A 23490-nucleotide genomic window follows, 5' to 3' on the forward strand; every position below is an offset into this window, starting at 1 on the left:
TTTAAAAGGCTACATGTGAAATATAGTCCTTTAATGGGATAACTGTAAATTATTTTGAAAGGACAGAATATGAAAATATTGGGAATGAAAACAAAGATTTTAAAAACATTTTAATTTTGTCTGTCTAAACAAATTTCAAGGAAAAACACAAAAAAGTGTTTACCATATATGAAAGGAACAATTGGGGTTTTGCTATTTCTTAGAAATACTCTAACATAACTTTATTGCATATGATCACCAAACAATGGTGTGAGATACTATTTTCCTTGTATTCTTTGCAGGTGGGTAAACCGAGGCTCAGAGGGGTCAAATGATGTCCCTAAGGTAAGAAGGCTAGAAAATGGCAATGTAAAAGAAATTTTTTTTTCTTTTTTTAAGATTTTAAGTAATCTCTACACCCAATGTGGGGCTCCAATTCACAACCCCAAAAGTCACACACTCTACCAACTGAGCTAGCCAGATGCCCTGAAACATTTTTTTGACTCTTGATTTTGATTCTACGTTTTATTCCATTTAATTATTTGTCTACTCTGAAGCCAAAATCACAATGCTTTAATTACTATAATATGCCTCCCTCTTTTATAAAATCATACGTATACTTAATTAACATTTATTTCCAAATTAGACCTTTTTTGCTTCACATTTTATGTGTCCTAAAATGGAGGCATTTCACATACTTATTTAATAGCTCTGGAATTCTATTCATAGTGGGTCGAACTCTTGCTGTGTCATCAGTAAATAATGTGGCAAGAGTATTTTATTTCCTAAAATTGTCTTGAACACATTATGTCTAGTAATTTTTACAGGAAAATTATAGTTTTAATTCCTCCTAACCTATGTTGCTAAGTTTTGTTGTTTTCAATGAGCTACTGCAAACAACTTTAACAGAGGAAGTTTAACATCATTAATAGAAAAGTCTCAAATTGCAAAGTTAGAAACAAATTGGGCAAAGTGCTACAAATAAAATACACTTACTTTTTAGAGACGACAAACCACTTGTTCCACCAAAAAGAGAACGAGTGGCAGAGCTGCCTGATCCCCCTGGAGGTGGGACCAGCATCACCAAGTATGTGCCACACGTATAGATGGGCGTCTTCCGAAGCATTTTCAGAGGTAGCCCACAGCTAGTATTTGCTGGTGAAAGGGATGAAAATGGTGGTAAGTATTTGACACCAGATTAATTTGATTGCCAAAACAGATTACAGTATAGTGAAGGGGCCCCTATTCAAACAAGGATATGCCCAGATTCAGAAAATACAGCAAGAATTGGTAAACTAAGGAGAAATAAGTAGCCTGGCCCCAAGCCCTGTTTCATGAGCTGAACATTTCTTAAAGATGTTCCCAATACTCGATATTCCTTTACATCTCAAAACTTCTCTCAAAAGAATGAATCCTCACATGGACTAGATTTCAGAATGAAAGAAGAATTCTACAGTTTGTGTTTCCCAAAACTGCACTCCAACAGACATCTTTTCATTTTATACAGAATAAATTCTTAACAGGTTGGGCTTATAACATTCATTACAAACAGCTCTGAACACAAAATCAGCCAGAAATTTCAACCTATAACTAATTAATGAAAACAAAAGCTTTCACAATATAACAGAATAATTTTATACCTGCATGATTTATGATAATCCCTTATATATGTTATATACTTATAATATATATAATTTATATAAAATATATAATATATATATTTAGGGTCAGTGACATAAACTATCATTAAATAATTATTATTTCTAATCAAGAGGTATAAAATGCACTCTAATCTCTCTTCCTCACTGGCAGATCTGAAAATGCAAATTTAAGGATTTCCTACATATTACTCTAGTGAGGACTGACAATGGCAACAGAAGGTCAATCGGAATGCTTTACCTAGGAAACTGTCAGGGTATAAAACAGAACTGCCCAGATAGATGTAAAATTGTCTTTAGATGGTTTAGATAAGAAAAATGAGAAAAGTGAAACCTAATCTGTCTGATATTTGTTTTGAATGCCTGTGCTTCTAAACAGCTCCCCTTAAAACTCCACATCCTCAACAAGTATATTCTTCATTCAGGCCATAAATTCAGGGGCATACATTTCCACAGGTAAGAAACCCAAAAGGGGCAATGACTGGAAAATTAGCAACTTTGTGAGCATAACATTTTCAACAAGATGTTTTAATAGACATCACATTAAAAAAACATGGTAACAGGTATTAGTTTATCCCGGAAAACATTCTAGACCCTTTGAACGCTGAATCGTCAAAAGTCACTTAGTCTAATAACTGGTGAATTTTTATGCAGCAACATCATGTTACTGAATGTGCAGAGAATGTATATAAAACTACGAGCTCACATGCTTCGAATACAGTATCAGTTTTCACAGGGTTCTAAATATACCCTTGCCTTTTGAGCTCTCTTTCTGATTTCACCTATATTTTTCCTTCTCCAACAAAGATTCCTTTAGTACTTCTATTGTTCAGGGTAGGATTTAGTTTTCTCCCAAGGGATAAACCCAGATCAAGCCTTCAGCTTGTCAGGAAGCTGTTTATTTTCGTAAAAGGACCATCCTCTACAAAGTATTTCTACCATTCAAATTATCCATATACCCAAGTTAGCACAATTATTAATAATTTCCTCACTTATATTTGATATAATAGAGACCCATAAAAATAAAATTCTATCCTTAAGTTCTAATATGAATAAGTATTTAATTTGATAGCCTCACAACAAATTAATCACAAATATTTTCTCTTCCCAACATTTCAGTATATGAAAGGATTAAAGCATAAAACTGCATTAAATTCATCAAACATCTATTAATTCAGATGCATTTTTCTATATGGCATATTTTCTAGCCTTATCTTTTACTACAGTTCATGATTTGTTGTAGAGTCACATAGTTGGTGTAATCTGCAAACTCATCAAGAAGAACGGTTCTTAACCTTTTTTTGGTCATAGATGGCCTTGAAAGTCTGGTGAAAATCAGGATGGATACACTTAAGATGTATAAAGCTTTGGGGAGTATGTTCATGAGCCTCTTAAGGGTTTATCTCAGTGAGAACTCTTGCTTTCAAAGTACAGAACAGCATGTTTGGTAGGCTACCTTTTATTTAAAAAAGGAAAATAAGAACACATAAATTTGTCTTTAATTGTGTTTGCATAAAGAAATTCTGTAAGGTTAAATAAAAACTAATAAATATAATTACCTATAGGAGGCAGTGTGGGGGCAAAATGTATAATATGCCAAGATGTGAGAGTAAAATTTCTTTGTACGTACGTTTTTACATTGTTTCTACTTTCAAACTCTGTAAATGCATTACCTATTTTAAAATATTAAAGTGCAAATACTAATTGATAAATTCTAGAAAAAGCAACCTCCATTGTGGAAAGTTTGCCTCTCATTTGCTTGGTCAAGATTGTATTTAGTGAAGACAATGCTAAACATTAATTTTTTACATTTATGAAGCATATGCTAAACATGAAATCAATTTACATTAATAATGATATGGTATTTACAGTTAAAGACAGAGCTGTTTTGAATTATTATAGATTCATGCCAGTTCATGTCTATAGCCAACATGTATTGGTTTGGAATTTTAAAAAAAGGATGACCAGGAGATAAAAAAGGTGAACTATGTATAAAGGCAAGTGCTTTGTATGGCACACCATAAGCACTCAATAAAAAGTACTGCCTGAGGGGCGCCTGCCCGGCTCAGTCAGAGGAGCATGCGCTCTTGGTCTTGGAGTTGTGCGTTCAAGCCCCACATTGGGTGTAGAGATTACTAAAAATAAATAAACTTAAAAAAAAAAAAAGTACTGCCCAAATTCCAGAGGCAGGTCTCACTAACCACAAGCTGAATGTATGAAGCCATGAACAGACATGGAGGAAACTTAAATGCAGATTACTAAGTGAGAGAAGCCAATCTGAAAAGGCTACAAATGATTCCCAACTATAGGGCATTCTGGAAGAGGCAACACTAGGAGGACAATAAAAAGATCAGTGGCGGCCAGGGATTGGGGGAAGGAGGGATAAATAGCTAGAGCACGAAGGATTTCTAGGGCAGTAAAACTACTCTGTACGATACCATAATGATGAAGACCTGTCATCATGTATTTGTCCAAACCCACAGAATGCACACCACCAAGAGTAAACTCTGGACTTCGGGTGATAATGTTACGTCGATGTAGGTTCACCAGTTGCAACAAATGTACCACCTCTGGATAACAGGGAGGGTTGTGCATGCATCGGGGGCAGGAGGTTTATGGAAAATTTCTCTACCTTCCTCTCAATTTTGCTATGAACCTAAAACTGCTCCAAAAACTAAAGTCTTAAAAAATATATATGTAGCCAAACGGAGTAGAAAAGGTAAACCAACAGAGTGAGCGGAGGGCAGCATACCTGCTTGGTCCTCTTTCAGGGTGTTGGAGATAGTAGAGCCAGTAAGGGCAGCCAGCGTGGCGGACGGGGAAGCTCTGTAGCGGGAAAGTCTGCTCAGAAGCATCTCATTAATGCTTTTTGCAGATTCACCCTCTTTTCTCATTAGAATTGTGCGTTCCTGAAGTGGATTGGCTACAAATACACCATTTTCAACCTAGCATTTAAAGAAAAACAGGTCATCCTTCAGTGATACTGGTTTCTACCAAGTCAGCAGATTTCTAGTCAAAAATTGTATCATTGTGGTCTGGTTGCTCAAAAACATTTCCAAAAATTGCACCTGAGTAGATGTACACCTCAAAACTTAAGTGTTCTACAGAAACTACTGAGAACAAAAAGAAAGGCAAGTTTGAGCTTTCATTTTTCCTAACAGCATAGATTCTAAAAGCAGCGAGCCAAGTTTTATTTTTTTTAATTTTTTAATTTTTATTTCTTTTAGCGAGCCAAGTTTAATAGGTTCTACAAAAAGGTTGTTGATTAAAATTCCTTATATTGAATTCCACAGGCAGCTCTCACTAATTACAAGCTTCTGACAGGTACAAGTAAGGTGAGAGGAAAACAAATCAATCCGTTTTTGATTTACTATTAAGTACAACTAGGAAGATAATGTCGCCTCGAAATATAATTAGTGGCTAAAATCCAAATTCTGTATTGACAGCAGTTAACATTAGCCCCAGTTGCTTGGGCACTGGAACAGCAATCCTGGAGAAAGACAGACTTTGTCTGCTAAAAATACATGCCAACATCAGCTGGATCCTTGCTGGTGCTCGGCAGTTCTTCCTTCAACACTTGATTCCCCAGCAGAATCTCTGCAGTGGGGATTCCAAAATTCCTTCAATTTCAAGCTTGATTTTAAGGAGAGCACCTAGAAGTCTTTCTTGCTAAAAAGATCCAGACCTCTTACTGGAAGCTGCTCCCACTCCTCTCTCTTCCAACTCAAGTATATTTGTATTCAGCCTCATTTATCCTTCCCTTCCTCTTAATTCAGAGGAAGAAGTGCATTTACATCCTACAGTTTAAGGTTAACTCTTCCGCTTCTGCCTCCTAACTGCTCCCTTAATTAACTCCCTTCTGCCCCGTCACCGCCAGTCTCCCTTATGTCTTCCTTCTTGCTGGTTTCAAGTACACACAGACCTTCAACCTTGGTGGCCCACTGAAGCACCCTCCCTTTTCTCCACTTCCATTCACTGCTGAAATGTCTCAAATTACGTCTCATGCAGCTAGCTTCTGCACCTCCTGCCTCCTCCTAGACCCAAGCTCCTGGATCTGGCTAGAGCCTCAGAAACTCGTGCCACCAGCAAAGGCAAGTGGGACTGGCCTACTGCTGTGAGGTACAGAGACAAGAGGGAATACGAGTGCAGAGAGCGAGGCTTAACAGAAGCCAATAAAAAGCAAAGGAGTCCAATGTGGAAGGTTGGTAACAGAGAAGCAGCAAGAAAAAGCAAGCAAATTCAGAAGCACAGCCAGGAAAGGTCCCAGAGAGGGCTGCACATAGCTGGGGAGACTTTTATGACACATTCACAAGTGATAAGAGAAAGGATTTCTTGGAGAGTCCAAAAATGCTATTTCCTTGCCCCTATTTCTTCCCCTGTTAGAGGCACTTAACTCCACCCCCTCTAACAAGTGGACGTCCTTGATGGTCTACGCATAACCTGAAACCAAAACCATCTACCTCTTCCTTATCTTCCATATGGGCTCTGCCATCGTTGCCAGCCTTCTTGGGGTTCTCTTTCCTCAGTTTTGGTGGAACACAATCCTGGTTTATGTCTTTTTAATACGAACCCTTACTTCCGTGTAAGGTACTCTGCTAGTGAGCAGAACCAACACAGTCCCTGCCCTCCCTGCTCTCCTATTTTTTGGTTCCACATCTCCACTTACTGAAACAGAAGCTTGCCTAGGATTAGACCCAGGCTCTGGTGTCTAAGACCTCTGCCTGGACAATCTGTCCGTAGATCTTCCTGTGGCTGGCTCTTTCTGATCGTTCAGGTCTCAGAATATCACCTTCTCAAAGAGACCTTCCTGATTACCAATCTAAAGAAGAATCTCCTCCACCCCTCCCCAAGCCAGAGCACATCACCCTGTTCTGCTACCCACACAGCGCTTACTGCTCTCTCAAGTTATCTCACTCATTAATTCATTTACTGTTTGCTCTTCTACCTCCCCCAGCCGTATGGAATGCCGGCTCCCCGAGAACAGGGACTCTGCCTGCCTCATTCACCATAACATCCTCAGCACTCAAGGGACAGCAATAAATACTTGATGCCTTGCTGAATAAACAAACCAGCGTCCTCACTTGAATCTAATCCCACCTCTTCGTGGTGTGACTCCCACGTTCCTATAAACAGACCCATCCTTGCTACTGAGATCCAGTCCCACCCTCTCTGACTGCCTCCCACTCCCCGGCATTTCCTCTCGAATAGCCTACTATCGCCTAAAATGTAACACATCCACATCGGTCTCCCCTCCACCCTCCGGCTAGAGCAACCTTTACCAAGCATAGCTCTATTTATGTCCCACAACTCTAGGAAGAACCCTTCAAAGGCATCCAAGATAAAAATCAATCACTCTAAGCTCGGCATTCAAAGCATTACCCAATCCAGCGCCATGAGAACAATCAATGGAGACCTTAAAAAAAACTATGCCATTGTGTTCAAGTACTGTGAAAACACCAAGCAGCTGATAAAGCACGGGGTTTGGCGGGGGGGGGGGGGGGGGGGGGGGGGGGGGGCGCACGAGGGCTGCAGTTTGGTGCACAGAGTGGTAAATCTGGGAACCTCTACTTGGCAGAGAAGCTCCTCAGGACGGAAAAGTGACTGATCTAGAAAGGAGGGAAAGAGCCTAAGAGGAGTAAGCAGCAGCGAGTTAGTAGTGCCAAGAAGCTTCCCTCCTGGCTGCCTCCCGGCACAAGCCACCATCCTCTTAAGCCTGAGGACCGAACCAGCCTGTTAACTGGCCTCCCATTTCCACCCTGAAAGCCTCATGCTCTCCTCTCTGCACACCAGCCAATGATCATTCACTAACATAAACAAAACCTCTGGTCTCAGAACCCTGCAGTGGCTTCCCAAGACACTTAAACTCAAACTACTGTTAAGGCCCACACAGTCCATCCTCCACGGACTTCCCAGCCTCGCCGGCTTCTGTTCACCCTTTCTCACTATGTGTTAGGCCGCACTGGCCTTCTGTCACACCTCCAAACTGCCAAGCTTCCTCCTAACTCCAGGCCTTGTGACTTGCTGTTCCCTCTTCCTGGATTAAACAACTATTCCAGTTTGCCCAGGCCTGTCCTGGTTTTAGCACCGAGTCCCATGACCGTCTCAGCCCCAGGTAAACTGGGATGGTTGGTCACTCTATCCATCAGGATGGATGGCTGCTTATCATTCAGGTCTCAGATCCAATGTCCTTCCTTAGAAAGACTGGATCTGCCGGGTGAACTGAAGTAGCTCCCCACCTCTGCCCCACTCACAATCACATCGTCCTGTTTTATTTTCTCGCTTCTTTTATTTATCATTAGCTGAAATGGTTTTGTTCTTACTAACTCCCTACCCTAATGTGAGCTCCTTTTAAACAAAGGCCTGTTACCCTGCTACCCAAAGAGACGTAGTAGGTACTGGATTAATACCGATGATTGGAGGGCATCTCAGTCATCCAGATCATAATTTAAAGGAAATAATAAACCTGTGGGGAAAAGTGTCCATTACTATGCTGACCATATGTTTAAGAAGGGACATAAAGAGGACAAAATAGCACTAAGATGATCACCGAATCTATCTAAAGAATAGCAGTTTATAGAGAGTATGTATAGGCAGGAAGACCTCAGAACAAAACAGAAGATGTAAAAACTGTGCACTGAAAAGGTAAAAAAGGAGTTATAGAAGATTCCGTTATACTGCAGTCTTAAAGGCCAGAGTCTAAGTATCTTAAAATTTCAAAAGCCTGTGACTCCAAGTGGCAGGCTATCACACTGATGCATCCTGGAGTCATGCCCTCGTTTAGTTCCCTCGCACACGGACTCTGGCCTTGGCCATCAGAAAGCATGATGCAAGCAGAGGCTTGAGGAGCACTTGTGCTCTTGAAAAGCCAGGGAATGAGAGGCGGTCTTGACTATTAAAGCCCCAATCAAGCTCCAAGCTGAATGAAGCTGCAGGGGTGACCTCAGCTTCACCACGCAGAGAAGAACTGCCACACAACTGAGCCCCGCCAACCTCTAAGTCATTACTGCTTGGAGTCACTTAGTTTTGAGGTCGTTTGTTGAGAAGATAACTGAAATTCCCCCAAAATCAGAGATTGTTTCATATTAGTAGTTAGTCAGACAGGGTATTCTCTATATTCCCTTCACGTTGTACTCCTAATTATATGCCTAAAGTCGACTTTATATAATGATCACTTCTCTACTCCATTGTGAGTTAATGAGAAATCATTTGGAGAGACCAGCACAGCCAGTTAGATCCTGCTTTGATTACCTATTCATTTTAGCCAGGCTTCAATCCTTCAGTTTTCCCTCAATCCTAAATACCAATAATACACCTATTTTGTAGATCAAACTCAGCTGATTTTTCATAAGAAATGACAACTGAAGAAGCTGGTGGTATTTGAGGTGCCAAAAATAGTTTTTTAATATTTAATTTCTGGGGGAGCATGGGTGGCTCAGTCGGTCAAGTGCCCAACTCTTGATTTCAGCTCGGGTCACGTAGGGTTGTGAGATCAAGTCCCGTGTGGGGCTCCGTGCTGGGCATGGACTCTGCTTGAAATTCTCTCTCCCCCTCCCCCAACCCTGTGCTCACGCTCATGCTTTCTCAAAAAATATATGTTTAATTCCTCTCCTGATTATAAAACATATGGTCTCTTCTATAGCTATTTAGTCTCTTTAAGAATCTTTAAATCTTGCTTTATTCTTGACCCAAAAGCTGCCATGAACTATTAAAACCAGATCCTGCTTAAAACGCTCTAAAAGCTCCCCATGTCCCCTAGAATAAAATCCAAATACCTTGCAAGGCCCTACATGAAACGGCCCTGGCTACCTATCTGACCTTACCCATCACCACCACTAACTACTCACTTGCATGAGGTACACAATGTGTACAACGTGTGACTCTTGACCTCAGGGTTGTGAGTTCAAGCCCCACATGGTCACAGAGTTTAATTTTTTTTTTTTTTTTTTTTTTAAAGGGAGGCGGTGGCTGGCTGGCTCAGTTGGTAGGGTATGCGACTTTTGATCTCGGGGTTTTGAGTTCAAGCCCCATGCTGGCACAGAGCTTACTTTTAAAAAAAAAAGTATAACAAATTACCATTTGTGTAAAAACAGAAAAGGAAAAAATGTACATGTGTATTTGTACATGTTCATTTTAGGAAGAATACAGAAGAAAGTGTTAACATTATTTGCCCCTGGGGAGGGAAGAAAATGAATTAGGAGGCAGGTAGGTGAGAGACTTTTGTATCATTTGAATTTTTATAACTATGTAAATAGATTATTAAAAAGTATTCAAAACAATGTAACCATCACTAAATTTGGAAAGAAATTTATCAGTACTTCCAAGTTATCTGGGTGAAACCATAATTCATAGTAAACCTAATTCTTTCCAATAATTATCATTAGCCACATCTAAGTAGCAAATATTTATATTTAGAAACCAAAATTTTTCATGAAGCAGAAAAGTAAAGAATTTTAGTATTCAGCCTTTTAAAAAAGGAAACGCTGCCATTTGGGACAACATGGATGGGCCTTGAGAGTATTATACTAAGTGAATAAATCAGATTGAGAAAGACAAATACTGTATGATCTCACTTTGGAAGATAAAAAAAAGGTCAAACTCACAGAAACAGAAAAAACTGTGGTTGCGAAGGGCTGTGGGGTGAGAGAAATGGGAGATGTCGGTCAAAGAGTACAAACTCTCAGTTAGAGAACGAGTGAGCTCGGGGGTCTAACGTGAGTGAGCTCCGGGGATCTAACGTCTGGCACGGTGACTACAGCTAGTCCCCATGTGTAGTTAAAAGGTCCTAAGGGCGTACCTTAAATGCTACCATACACGCAGACACGAATGTGGTAAACATAGGTGACGGATATTAACAACTGATTATGGCAATCATTTCACAATATACACATACGTCCAATCATCACCTTAAAAACTTATTTGTCAGCAATACTTCAGTAAAGCTGGGGGGGTGGAGAATTTCAGGGATCGAACGCTTTGAATCATCTACTGGAGAGCCCTCATGTTATAGATAAGCTTTTTTGTCTGGTTTGGCCAGGGCAGTTCATCAGAGGACTATAGCTAAGACCTATAATTTGTCAATTTTGAAGATGACTTTATTATCTGTTCAATAATTTAAAATTTTAAAAACAGGGCGCCTAGGTGGCTCAGTCATTAAGCAACTGTGCTCTGCTCAGGTCATGATCCCAGGGTCCTGGGATCGAGCCCCACATCAGGCTCTCTGCTCAGCAGGCATCCCTGGGGCATGCGACTCTTGATCTTGGGCTCAGGGGTTCAAGCCCCACACTGACAAAGATTACTAAAAAATTAAAATTTTTAAGCCCATTTTTAAACTTTTAAAACAAAAAGATGATGGAAAGCAAGCCTTGCTACAGGCAATTTTTTTTTTTTTTTTAAGATTTTGAGAGAGAGAGTATGAACAGGGAAGGGGGAGAGGGAGAAGGAGAGGGATAGGCAGACTCCCCACTCAGTGGGGAAACCAACATGGGACTCAATCCCAGGACCTCCAGGATCATGACTGAAGGGGAAGTCAGATGTTTTAACCAACTGAGCCACCCAGGTGCCCTGAGGCAACCAAATTTCTGATGCTTCCATTCATCCAATGAATATTCTGTAAATATCTACTGTGTGCCAAGCATTATTCCAGGTGCTGGGGACACAACAGTCAACAAGAGAGACCCAAATCCCTGTCCTCCTGGAGCTGACATTCTAGGCCAAGCAGACAGTCAACAGATAAGCAAACAGATGGATAGTAATGAGTTATAAAGAAAAATAAAGCAGGGTAAAAGGGATGGGATTTAATTTCATAATTTCTATTTTATTTAAAGAGAGCAAGTGCATGCATGAGTGAGTGTGAGAGTGCGGTGGTGGCGGGGGGGGAATCAAGGGACGGGGGTGGGGTGGGGTGGGGAAGGACCGAGGGAGAAAGGGAGAGGATCTCAGGCTGATTCAGCACTCTGCGTGCAGAGTCTAGTATGGGGCTTGATCCCATGACCCAGATATCATGACCTGAGCTAAAATCATGAGTCACTTAACCAACTGAGCCACCCAGGTGCCCCACATATAAAATGTTTTCTATAGAATGGTAAGAAAGGTCTTTTTAATAAGGTGCTTATTGGAGCAGAGACCTAAAAAAAGTGAAAACAAGTCACATGCTTATCTGGGAGAGGTCAGCCCAGCACGACAGCCCCAAGGTGTGTCTGCAGGTGAGCAAGGAGGCCGGCTGTGGCTAGCGCAGTGCGTGAGACGGAGAGCTGTAGGTGCAGATAATAGTAGGTGAAGAAGGGGCCCACCTTGGAGGTGGAGCAGGCAGCATTTGCTGACTAGACATGGAATTTGGGAGGGGAAAAAAGGATTCAAGAGTAACACTAAAGGTCTTGAGCGCCTGTGTGGCTCAGCTGTTTAAGCATCTGACTTTGGCCCAGGTTATGATCCTGGGGGTCCTGGGATTGAGTCCCACAGTCAGTCAGTTGGACTCTGGGCTCAACGGGGAGTCTGCTTCTCCCTCTGCCCCTCCCCCCACTCATGCTCTCTCAAATAAAATCTTTAAAAAAAAAAAAAATAACACTAAAGGTCTCTAGCCAGCACTAGAAGGACACAGACACCATCAACTGAGAAGGGAAAGCTTCCAGCAAGAGAAGCTCTGGGGCAAAATCAGGAATATGGCTGGGGGCATATTTAGCTTGCAGTGATGATGAGACTTCCAACTGGAAAAGTCTCATGTCCTGTGCACATACAAATCACACCCACATCGATATGCAGCCAGAGCTCCGGGGACAGGTTCTGGCTGAGCAGATTTGAGCACCATCAGTACAGAGGTGTTTAAAGCTACATGACCGTAGGAGACCAGCCAGGGAGTAAGAGCAGACAGCGACGGAAGGCATCCTGGAAATAGGTCCGGAAGCACGTAATTGTTGAGAGGTAGGGAAGATGGGCCCGAGCAGGAACAACCAGTGGCAGAAGTCCTATGGGAAGTCCCACAAGCCAAGTGAAACAGTTTCAAAATGGGGGCATGATAAACCACATTAAATACTGCTAAAAGGTCAAGTAAAAAGACAAGGAAGTTGACCTTGAACTCAGTAAGGTGCAAGTCCCTGGCCGACATGAAGAGCTAGCTGTTCTGGTGGCGAGGGGTGAGGATACAAGACTGACTGGAGCAGGCTCAAGACAGAATGGAAGGAAAGGACATAAAAACAGTAAGAATAAACTCTTTCAAAAGTAGTGCTATAACAGGAAGCCAAAGATAGGAGAGTGGAGGTGGTACGGGTCAAGGGAGTTGTTTTTGTTTTTCTTTCCCTACAGGACAGGATCTCCTCTAATGTATTTGTATGCGGCGGTGAATGAACTGTTGAAAGGAAAGCTGTTAATGTAGGAGGACAATTGCAGAAAGAACCGCCCCCCACCCCAACTTTTATTACACAACAGGTAGTGAATACAGTATTCTGAACCTAGCTTTTCGTACTAAATGTAACTTGGCAATTAATCTACTTGGTCTATGCAGATCTGCCTCATACTTTTTAATGGCTGTACAGTGTTCCTTTCCACAGACGTACCAGAAGCAGTGAGCCAGAGATTTGTGTTTAGCTTCCCAAGTCAGCATTTTAGAAGCTGCTAAACTAGTGGCTAGTGATGCTTAATTTATCTGATGAAAAACTTCAAACATACAAAAATAGAGAATAGTTTAATGAACCTCCTTCCAGATTCAACTACAATCCAGATATTGCCACACTGGTTTGACCTATCGCTTTTTTTGCTCAAGCGTTTTAAGATTTTATTTATTTATTTGAGATAGAGAGCATGAGAGGAAAGAGGGTCAGAGGGAAAAGCAGACTCCCCGCTGAGCAGGGAGCCCGATGTGGGACTCGATCCCGGGACTCCAGGATCATGACCTGAGCCGAAGGCAGTCACTTAACCAACTGAGCCACCCAGGCGCCCTTGCTCAAGCGTTTTAAAGCATATCCCAGGGGGCGCCTGGGTGGGTCAGATGGCTGAGCATCTGCCTTCAGCTCAGGTCATGATCTCCAGGTCCTGGGAGGGAGCTCCATGTTGGGCTCCTTGCTCAGCGGGGAGTCTGCTTCTCCCTCTGCCTCTCCCCCTGCTTATACTCTCTCTCTCTCTCTCTCTCTCTCTCTCAAATGAATAAATCTTAATACATATATTTTAAAAAACATTTTTAAAAAGCGTATCTCAGACATGTAATTTCACTTCTGAATACCTCACTACGCATCTCTAAAAATGTGGACATTCTTATAGAACCACAATTCACATACTTTAAAAAGAAATTAAAAATAATCCTTTGGTTTCATTTAATATTCATTTTATATTCAAATTCTGAACTGTCTCTAAAACGTTTAATGGTTTGATTCAGACTCCAAAAATGATTCAAAGGTTGTTCTTGTAATCTAACGCAGGTTCCTTCAGCCCCAACTTTTCATTTCATGCCACTGACAGAGGCTATTTTAGTTGTTCTATTTCCTTCAGGGCAGGTATGGGCTTTTGATTGTATGACTGTATGTCTAAAAATACCTTTGTTGTCTTTACACTTGATGGACCCTTTGGATGACTAACTTCTGGGCTGGAAATCAGTTTCCCTCAATTTTGAGAGCACCACTCCGTTTGTGTACCATTAATGCTACTGAATAGGATGAGGCTTTCTTTATTCCTCATTTGTAAAGGATTTTATCTCTAGAAGCTTCAGAACCTTCTCTTTACTCCTGATCATCTGAAATTTCAGGATGATGTGCCACCGTGTGGGCATTTTTCATTCACTGTGTCAGATACCAGTTAATCTAGACACCAGGGTCCTTTAGTCTGACGTTTCTCTTCTACTCCTGCTTTGATCATGCCGTCCTCTTTGTTTCCTGTTCTCTTTTTGGAAATCCTATTACTATGACTTCAAAAAAAAAAAAAATGTAAGGAGCAATCCATCTAATCTCTTCTCTCGTATTTACTGTTCTTTATTCTACTCTGTCCTACTTTCTGGGAGATTTCTTATCTTTAACCATTTTTTTCAATGTTGACAACCATAGTCTTAATTTCCAGGAGCTCTTGCTCATTCTGATCTTTTCTCATGACCTCCTGTGTTATTATATGAAAGCAAGATCTCAGAGCTCACATAGTTAGTGTTTACAAAGTTTTATTCTACTGCTATTGGCTGTTTTTCTGATTTTCAATTTTCATATTGAAGACTTTCCTCATTGGTCTAGAGATCCTTGGTTGTCTTTTTAAAAAAATTTTTAATATGGTACTTTTTAAATGTATACAAAAGAATAATAACAAGCTCCCCCATGCACCCATCACCTGGCTTCAATAATTCAAAAAAAAAAGTTGGCAAAATATTTTTTTTTTAAAGATTTTGTTTATTTATTTGAGAGAGAGAGAGAGAGAGAGAGAGAGAAACAGCATGAGAGGGGAAAAGGTCAGAGGGGGAAGCAGGCTCCCCGCTGAGCTGGGAGCCCGATGTGGGACTCGATCCCGGGACTCCGGGATCATGACCTGAGCCGAAGGCAGTCGCTTAACCAACTGAGCCACCCAGGTGCCCCGGCAAAATATTTATAATCTATTCCTCCTTCCCTCCACATATACCTCTTCAAAGTTTGGGGTTTTGTTGGGTTGGGGTTTTTTGGTTTTGTTTTGTTTCTGGGTTGTGGGTCTTTTTGTTTTGTATTGTCTTGTTTTTTTGGTATCTGCTCTTGTTTTAAACAGTTCAGCACTAACCAGGAATGCTGTGCACATGGCTGAGGCTTGCTTACTGGAAGACCTCACTTCTTGTGGGTGATTCACTAGGGCAGCAAGCCTTTTCCTTAAATGAACACCAGTGTCCATACACAGAAATCTTTTTTCCAGAGTCATTCAGTTTCTTCAGAAAATAAAGTCCAGTCTTTCACCTAGGCAGCCAGTATCTGAGTACAAATGTGTACATCAGCAAAGGGGAGGACAGTTGCTTTTAGTAACTTTCAGCCTATACGCCTCTTACCATGGCTCTACATCACACCTTATGCCTCCAATTCCCAAGACTCTCTAAGATTGGTAGGGATGACTCATCTCTCTTCCTCTTGGTCTTCCCCTAAACATACACGCACTTCAAGTCTAGGCTTGCCCCACACTAAGACAGGAAGGGACACTATCTCCATCTCCTAAAGAAGAAGAATGAGAGATGCAGCCTAGAGCTGAGGAACAAGAGAAAGAGGTTTCACTGCAAGTTACAAAGATAACCAAAAGAGGAATTAAAATTAATAAAATAAATGCACTATGAGGAAGAAGAAAAGAGTAGGAATTAGACCAAATCCTCGTCTATCGCAGGGAGAAAAATAACACGAAATATATGGAGTGCAAAAATCAAAAAACCGCAATATAAATTTTTTAATTAGAGAAATGAAGGCAACCACCAGAAGAAGGAAAAGTGGAAACCATGAAAGTGAGCACCTACGAGAAGCTGCCAGCGACCAGGGTGAGGGGCTCTCACTTTTCATGAGAAGCCCGGATGTGCTACCTGAAGATTTGGTCCATGTTCATGTAGCTCTTTGATACAGTTTTTTCTTTTAACTTAACAGAAGCATATCAGAGAAAGGGAAATTTCTTTAATGTTTTCCCATTATACTTAGGATAAAGACTTAGATCACATAGTCGGCTGGGAAGTCTGTTAAAAACAACAACAAAAAGCTTTTCTGACAATTATGAACACATGTTCAAGTAGTAAAATCTCTAGCAGACCAATTCAAAGACTCACTGTGGCTGGAACAACTTATAAAAAAGATGATGATTAAACTGAGAAACTAGATAGAAAAAAAAGAGAATGTACTCTATATTAGACTCCTGATTGATAGCTAGCTGGCAGATCGGTGACAGGTTTCCCAGAAGAAGTTTAAATACTACCAAAATTTATTCAAAAATTACTTCAGTGGGCTTTTTTTCCAGGATTATGAATTTCTTCCCAGAAGGAGGCTGTAAATTACATCATTAAAAAATGTTTTGTCACAGATTGGCTTTGGGCAATTTTTTCTTTTACAGTTCTCCAACAATGGAAATGTTCTAGATCTTTGATGTTTAATACAGAAGCCAGTCACATGTGGCTACTGAGCACTTGAAGCATGGCTAATGTGAGTGAGCAAGTGAAGTTTTAATTTTATTTAATTCTAATTTAAATTTAAGTAGCCACATGTGGCTACAGGCTACCACAGTAGACAAGTGCAATTCCAGACTCCATGGCTCCTATTCTCTTCTTACACTAAGCTCTCCCCTCTGTATTCCAGCCACTCTGGCCCACTGTCATTTCCTAAACACACATGCTTACTCCTACCACAGGGCCTTTGCACCTGTGGTCTCTTCTTCCTAGAATGTTCTACTCTCCCCATTCCCCAACTTCTTCATCTGGTTAACTACGACTTTTCCTTCGCTACCTAAAATCATCTTATCCGTTTATTTGCTCACTTCTTTATGGTTAAATTTTTGTCACTCCAACACTACCCACTCCAACCCACCCACCAGGCAGAATACAAGCTCCATTAGAGCAAGGTTCCTGCTCACCTTGCCCATCACTGTATTCCCACCACCTAAAGACAACACTGCCTGACTCACAGTAGACAGTCAGCTAGTATTTACTGAATGAATGCCTTCTCATGATTTTAATTGTCCTCACTCTCAGAGACTCCCAATATCTACTATAGTTCCAATCTTGGCATTGCAATTTAGTTCCAAGTTTCCAACAAGCCCCATGAGCATTCCTACTTAAAAATTCCACTGTCTACACATTAACTATTACTATCTGCACTCTGTTGCCAGATTAACCTTCAGAAAGCTTGGCTTTATCTGTGCCATACAACTCCAAACAAAGAAACCTTCAAAGAAATCCAAAAGAAAAGCCAGTTTTGAGGCAAGAGTGGACACACTGTACATACTCCAACTTTCTTGGGTCCTTTGTAAACCAATACAAAAAGAAAGCAAATGGAAATTTCTCTGCAAAGATACAAAATGAGAAAGTGAATCTTACCACAAGTTCAAAAATGTCCATGAAGACAGAATGTCCCTTAGGTGTTTTCTCATTCAGACTGGCAGGAGACCAGATCCAATAGAAGTAAGTACCATCTGAAGAAAGGTGCACAGTGCTCATGGTGCTGCCAACAGGGAGATGATTGGCTGGCATTGGCACCATCTGGCACACCTGGACACGAAAGGGAAGAAAACATCATTAGGGTGACATACAATTTCTGATTAATTCTAGCAGTTCACCATTAATGCTATTAAGTCCAAGATCAGAATCCAATAGGCTTCCTGGTCAAAATAAAACTGCTATCTCTAAGAGATGAAAATTACATGACAAATATAAAAATTCATTCAATGGGCCATGCGACAGATAAAAGAAGCTAAAAATACCCGAATCTGTTAAGCAGGTGTGTTTTATCAAATATTAAAGACAAAGCTTTAGAGAAATAGTACTTGCTGAAATGTCCTAAGTTTTCCTTATTCCTCTGAAGAAGAATTTCAGACTATTAGTTATATTTAAAGGACAGGGACTATATCTTATTTACTTTTATATGCCAGCACCTAATTGAGAGTCTAACTCAGTTATTCAATAAATATGGAAGGAAGTGAAAAAGAGGGCAGAAGGCAGAGGGAAGGCAGAGGAGGGAGGGAGGGGGAGGGGAAAGTAAACAAGCGAAGGCACATGCAAGACCCTCACCCAGCACGCGGGGCTTAGCGAGACGCACCAAGTCCACTGGGAGGAAAACGACCAACAACAATTCTGTGTGTCAGACACGAAGGCATGTGTTTCTAACACTAACCATCGTTCAGTTTCAGTATAACGAATGAGCTTTGCAAGATTTCACATTAAATGTGTAGTTACATACTCATTTTTTTCTGCAAGAGAAAAGCCCTTAAAATGAGAGAAAATGGGGACCCAAAAAACTGCTGACTAGGTTTTTCAAAAATGCTGAGGGTAGGAGCAGAACTGAAAATCCCAAAATAAAAATAATTAGAGAAGGTCAGATGCCTTCGGAAACAGTAAGAACCACTTTCAGTTACTCCAGCTCTCGAGGTGAGTCACTCATTTCCTAAGGTTACTTCTGACCCTTGAACTCATTTGAGCTTTTCTCCAGACTTGTTTTATCTATTTCAAAAGTTAAAAGTAACATAGTTGCTGTAACCACACTTTGTAACTTGTAGTGCCAGGAAATCTAGAAAGTTGACAGCTACTGATTGGCCTAAGATATCCCCAAATTGCTCCAGTGCATATCACCTACTTAGCGAAAACGTGGTTTTCTTGAACAAAATTGAAGTTTTTGCAACAAAACAGAGGAAATGGACATTGCCTCAAAAAAAACCAAAAACCATGTCCCAAGATTTAACATCTAATTCCCAGGCTTATAATTCTACTTCAAATAAATATAGGACATATTCTCATCTGTCCGCATTAGCAATAAAAAATGAAGTCAAGGGGCACCTGGGTGGCTCAGTCGGTTAAGCATCTGCCTTCGGCTCAGGTCATGATCCTGGGGTCCTGGGATCAAGCCCCACATCAGGCTCCCTGCTCCCTCTCCCTGCCACTCCCCCTACTTGTGCTCTGTCAAATAATAAAATCTTTAAAAAAATGAAGTCAACTGGGTATCTATTTGTCAATTTGTTCTTTTTATTCCTCTAACAATTATTAAGCAGTTACTGTGTGCTTTGGAGATATGACAGTGAATGAGACGCAGTCGCTGTTCACCAGGAAAGGCACAGCTCAGTGACAGACAAAAGGAGATGCAGCATCCCACTTAAGTCCCGCATGGGGCTGCTCCCAGGACATTCACCCCAGATGCGAACTCTAACCAGGCAGTTCACCTTTGGTTGAAAGGCAGGAAAATGTAATGTAAAAAACTTGAACTCCAGTGATGAGAACCATGGGTTCAAGTTCTTAGGCTGCCATTATTGCGTGGCCTTGGGCAAGCCCCTTAATGTCGGAGCTACATTCCTTCACTCAACAATAAACACTTGCCGAGTGCTTACGATATGCCTAGCCTCAGCTGCCTTGTCTGTAAGACGAAACTGCTATCGTTCTGTCTCACAGATAGGAGAAATGTAAATTGCCTAGACCAGGGCCCGGCACAGAGACACTGAGAAAGGACAGTTTCTATTATCACCAACCAAATGCTAGGCTCCGGGCTACATTCTAAGCCCACAAAGACAGGTAAGACAGGGTCCAGCCTTGAAGGTACGTAAGGTGGTGGGGAAGAGACAAGAGCAGGTGACTGCGGTGTAATGCACCAAGTACTGGCATGGAGTGCTAAAGATGAGCTCAGAATCCCTAACATGTAAGGATTTTATCCAAACTCATCTCAAGGCTCCCACTGCCACAGAAAGGCTGTTTAGAACAAATCAAATAAGTAAATGATGCCTTCCCACAATAGATCTGGCAAAAGAAAAAAAAAAAAAGACAGCTAGTATATATACACACCATCTTTGACTCTCCAGAATTTTTTTTGATAAAAATTTGTCGATGGCCTTAGAAACTCTTAGAGAGCACACTCACACAGATCATGTGGGGAAACTGAAGACATCAGAAGAAAACAGAATGCCTAAATAGTGACAATTAAAAGAATGCCACTATGGCAGGAAATTAGATCAGCGGTGTTCTTATTGCTTCTGATGAGGTCAGCGACTTCCTTTACTATCTTCAAAATATAAAAAGACAACATCTTGGTTTTCTTTTTACCTGAAGGGTATTCTGGTCAATGACCTGGAAAAGGGAGTGAGGTTTATTATCAAAAGATACAGGCCGGTGGAGAAGATTACCACTGCCAAAAGCAACCCATCCTGGTTCCAGCTCCTCATTCCGGCAGTACACAAAACCTCTGCAGAGAAAAAAAAAAGTATAGAGGCTGAGTAGCCATGCAGTGTACGAAACCACACAATGTGCTACAACAAACATTTTCCACCTAATTTTTAAAAATGACTATGCAAAATATCTAAAGGAGAATAAATATATTACATTAACATTTTGCAACTGAAAAGCTACAGCAAATATTAATTTTCCACAACAAATTAGGAGAAAAAGTTGGGGAAAAGATCTAATTAAATATATATAAGGATCTCAAACTGTGGTTTCTTTTGGCAGCAATTCACAGATCTTATATCCCAACTGCAAAGCACTGTTAATCCAATGTGAAATCCAAGTACAAAAAGACTTAACTAGAAAAATGTCCATTCATCAACATGGAGAAGTCACTAATATTATAGTAATTCTGATCATACAGGAATTTCTGGCTAGAAACAACGACCTGAGGGCTACCAAGCTCTTTAGAGTCAAAACAAAGCCAAAATGCATGAACAGAACAAGAGTCTACTAATCCAAGAAAACCCGAATTACATGAAGTTGTTCAGACTTATTCAGTTACTAGTCAGTCTTGGGGGGTGTGGGGGGGGGGGCGATATGCCTCCCAGGTGTCTGCTTCAGAGAGATTTATATAAGGAAGGAAATGTTCCAGCCAAATCATTCAGCAAGTTCCATGCAACTGACCTGAGAGTACCATGTAATCCAGACCCCAATTTGCTTACTCCTCTTCCAACTGAGTTAGTAGTATACAGGTAAAGACCATCTGCCGTGAGACAGCGCCCCAAGTCAGCATCTGAAATCGTTTTTTCACAGGTAAATCATATACATGCTTTTTCTAGTCAAATTATAAACGTGCTTTTTCTAGTGAAAAAGCCATTAGGAGATGGGGTGAGAGATAATCTCCCACCTCTAAAATAACTGCTTCAATGCGACTTCCAGGAAAGATGGCTCTAACCCCCAAATCAAACATCCAAAATGCATGTGGGATCAGGAACCAAGATCAGCGAAAGAGGTCAGATAATAGCAGGAGAACCTAGTCCTGCCTGCCCAAAGTTTTCTTTTTTGAACAGCAAAAATGTCAAATTTATGCGTTCCTAATTCTAATCTGAAATGACTAGGACTACAGTACTTTCACTAATGATTCTGTAGTTTAAAAGGTGTGAGCTTTTAAGAGTTTGGGGCACTTATTAGTTGCCCTTGGACCTTTCTGAACTTCAGTTTCTTTGTCCAGAAGAGGAGGATAATATGTACATCAAGAGTCGCTGTGATGGTTAAATGAGATAATGCAAACACCTATTTGCTCTAGGCTACAAAACCAAAGCTCCATAAATGGCAAATGAGATTAAGTTGAAATACCAATGAAATACATGGAACGAAGATCTGTTTCTGTGGACTTCCCATGCAGCCACTATGTTTCCCCTTAGCTATATCCTCTGCCAGCTAAAACAAACAGTATGGTCTACAGAACCATTAAACGGTTTACTAACTTACCTTCTAAAGAATTGGTCTTAAAAAGAGAGCTTATGAAACTTTTGGTATTTTCATAATCATTTCACTGTTTTGTCTACTACGTGTCATATTAAAGGAAACCCACACCACAGCACTCATTAGTGAATATGCTGTTAAGAATTCAGTCTACTAATCCAAGACAACTGGAACTTAACTGTTTTCTGAGCAATCAGTTGTGAATAATCATTTCTAAATTTAACTTCCCTCCTTAAATATCTTAACTTGAAACATATAAATGTCTATTTATTCAACCCTCCTTAGATTGAGGCTCAAGGCCTTCTGAGAAGTCTGACAAGGGGTGGGAGCAATAAGACAGATTAAACAAGACTGGCCCCGAGCTGATACTTGTTGAAGCTGAGTGATGAGTACATAGGATTGACTTAAAGCATTCTCTCAACTTCTGTATCTGTCAAACGTTTCCATATTAAAAATAACATTACTTTTAAAATTATAAGAAAAATATTCGCAGGGCACCTGGGTGGCTCAGTCGGGTAAAGCATCTGCCTTCTGCTCATGATCCCAGAGTGCTGGGATTGAGCCAGCACCCGGCTCTCTGCTCAGTGGGGAGCCTGCTTCTCCCTCTGCCCCCCCTCCCCCTGCTTGTGCTCTCTTGTTCTCTTCGCTCAAATAAATAAAATCTTAAACCAAAAAAAAAAAAAAAAAAAAAAGATTCTCTAGGTGGAAGCAAAACTAAAGGTACAAAAAAACCCTAAAGGTACAAGAGAGTGAAAAACAAGTAGATCAGCTTAACACCATCATCCTCAGTAAGAAACTACTCCAAGGGAGATATATTAAAGAAAGTAAAAGGGAGAAAACAAAGAGGGTTTGGTTTTGTTTAAAGATGTCAATTTCAGCCTCTGTTAAGAACTTCTTGGGTATTGCAGGCTTTTTTGCTTCTCCCATGGGCTCTAGTTGTGTCATAGCCAAAAGTCTTGCCTATTCCTCTTACCAGTTCACCTATTTGTTACAACAGTGACATGAACAGACACAGGCCCCGGGATGAAAGGTGCACAGGTGGCCTGCTGCTTAGACTGCACCCCATGCCCTTCTGGTTGCCCCAGAAGTCTGCCTTCACCAAGGGTTCTAAATGAAAGGGTGGGCAGAGTAGGCTCTGAATCCCATACCTAATTAACGTCAATTTCTTAGAGATTCACTTTGAGTCTTTCCATAAGAAAACTGAATGTTTTAGAAACAATTTCCTGGGGTGTTTTAAATTCCTATTTCATCAGTTATATAATGTTTAATGATATAGTCATGATACCAGTTTACAACAGCAAACGGGTTTGCAAACAGGGTGGACTCTTGGCAAGCCTGCAACCCCGCAGGTAGGAGTGGCAGTGCACATACGGTCTAGAAGAGGCTGGCCTGCGGGGCCGTGGCACCACTCAGTACGTCGACCACGCGACATGGAGAGGCCTCCTCCATCCCACAGGCCAGGCGAGTGAAGGTCACTTAAGAGAGCTGCTGCCGTTTTCACAGAAATCAGAATAAACTGATATGGAATACTTGTGAAAGTGTAAAAACATTTTAATCCAG

General features: G+C 40.9%; 1 protein-coding gene across 9 annotated transcripts in view; it reads right to left on the reverse strand.

Annotated features, from left to right (window-relative positions):
- Positions 1 to 23490, reverse strand: part of HECTD4 (HECT domain E3 ubiquitin protein ligase 4) — a 181931-nt gene that overhangs the window by 100879 nt on the left and 57562 nt on the right. For all 9 annotated transcript variants that reach the window (XM_027576965.1, XM_027576961.1, XM_027576966.1 and 6 more), the window contains exons 5-9: positions 21130 to 21238; positions 20326 to 20464; positions 17623 to 17793; positions 4390 to 4582; positions 976 to 1134 (exon numbers count right to left, since the gene is read on the reverse strand). In XM_027576965.1, coding sequence (XP_027432766.1) covers positions 976 to 1134; positions 4390 to 4582; positions 17623 to 17793; positions 20326 to 20464; positions 21130 to 21238 — 771 coding nt within the window. The remainder of the gene's footprint in view (positions 1 to 975; positions 1135 to 4389; positions 4583 to 17622; positions 17794 to 20325; positions 20465 to 21129; positions 21239 to 23490) is intronic.

Source organism: Zalophus californianus, chromosome 14 (assembly GCF_009762305.2).
Source record: "Zalophus californianus isolate mZalCal1 chromosome 14, mZalCal1.pri.v2, whole genome shotgun sequence".
Lineage (NCBI taxonomy): Eukaryota > Metazoa > Chordata > Mammalia > Carnivora > Otariidae > Zalophus > Zalophus californianus.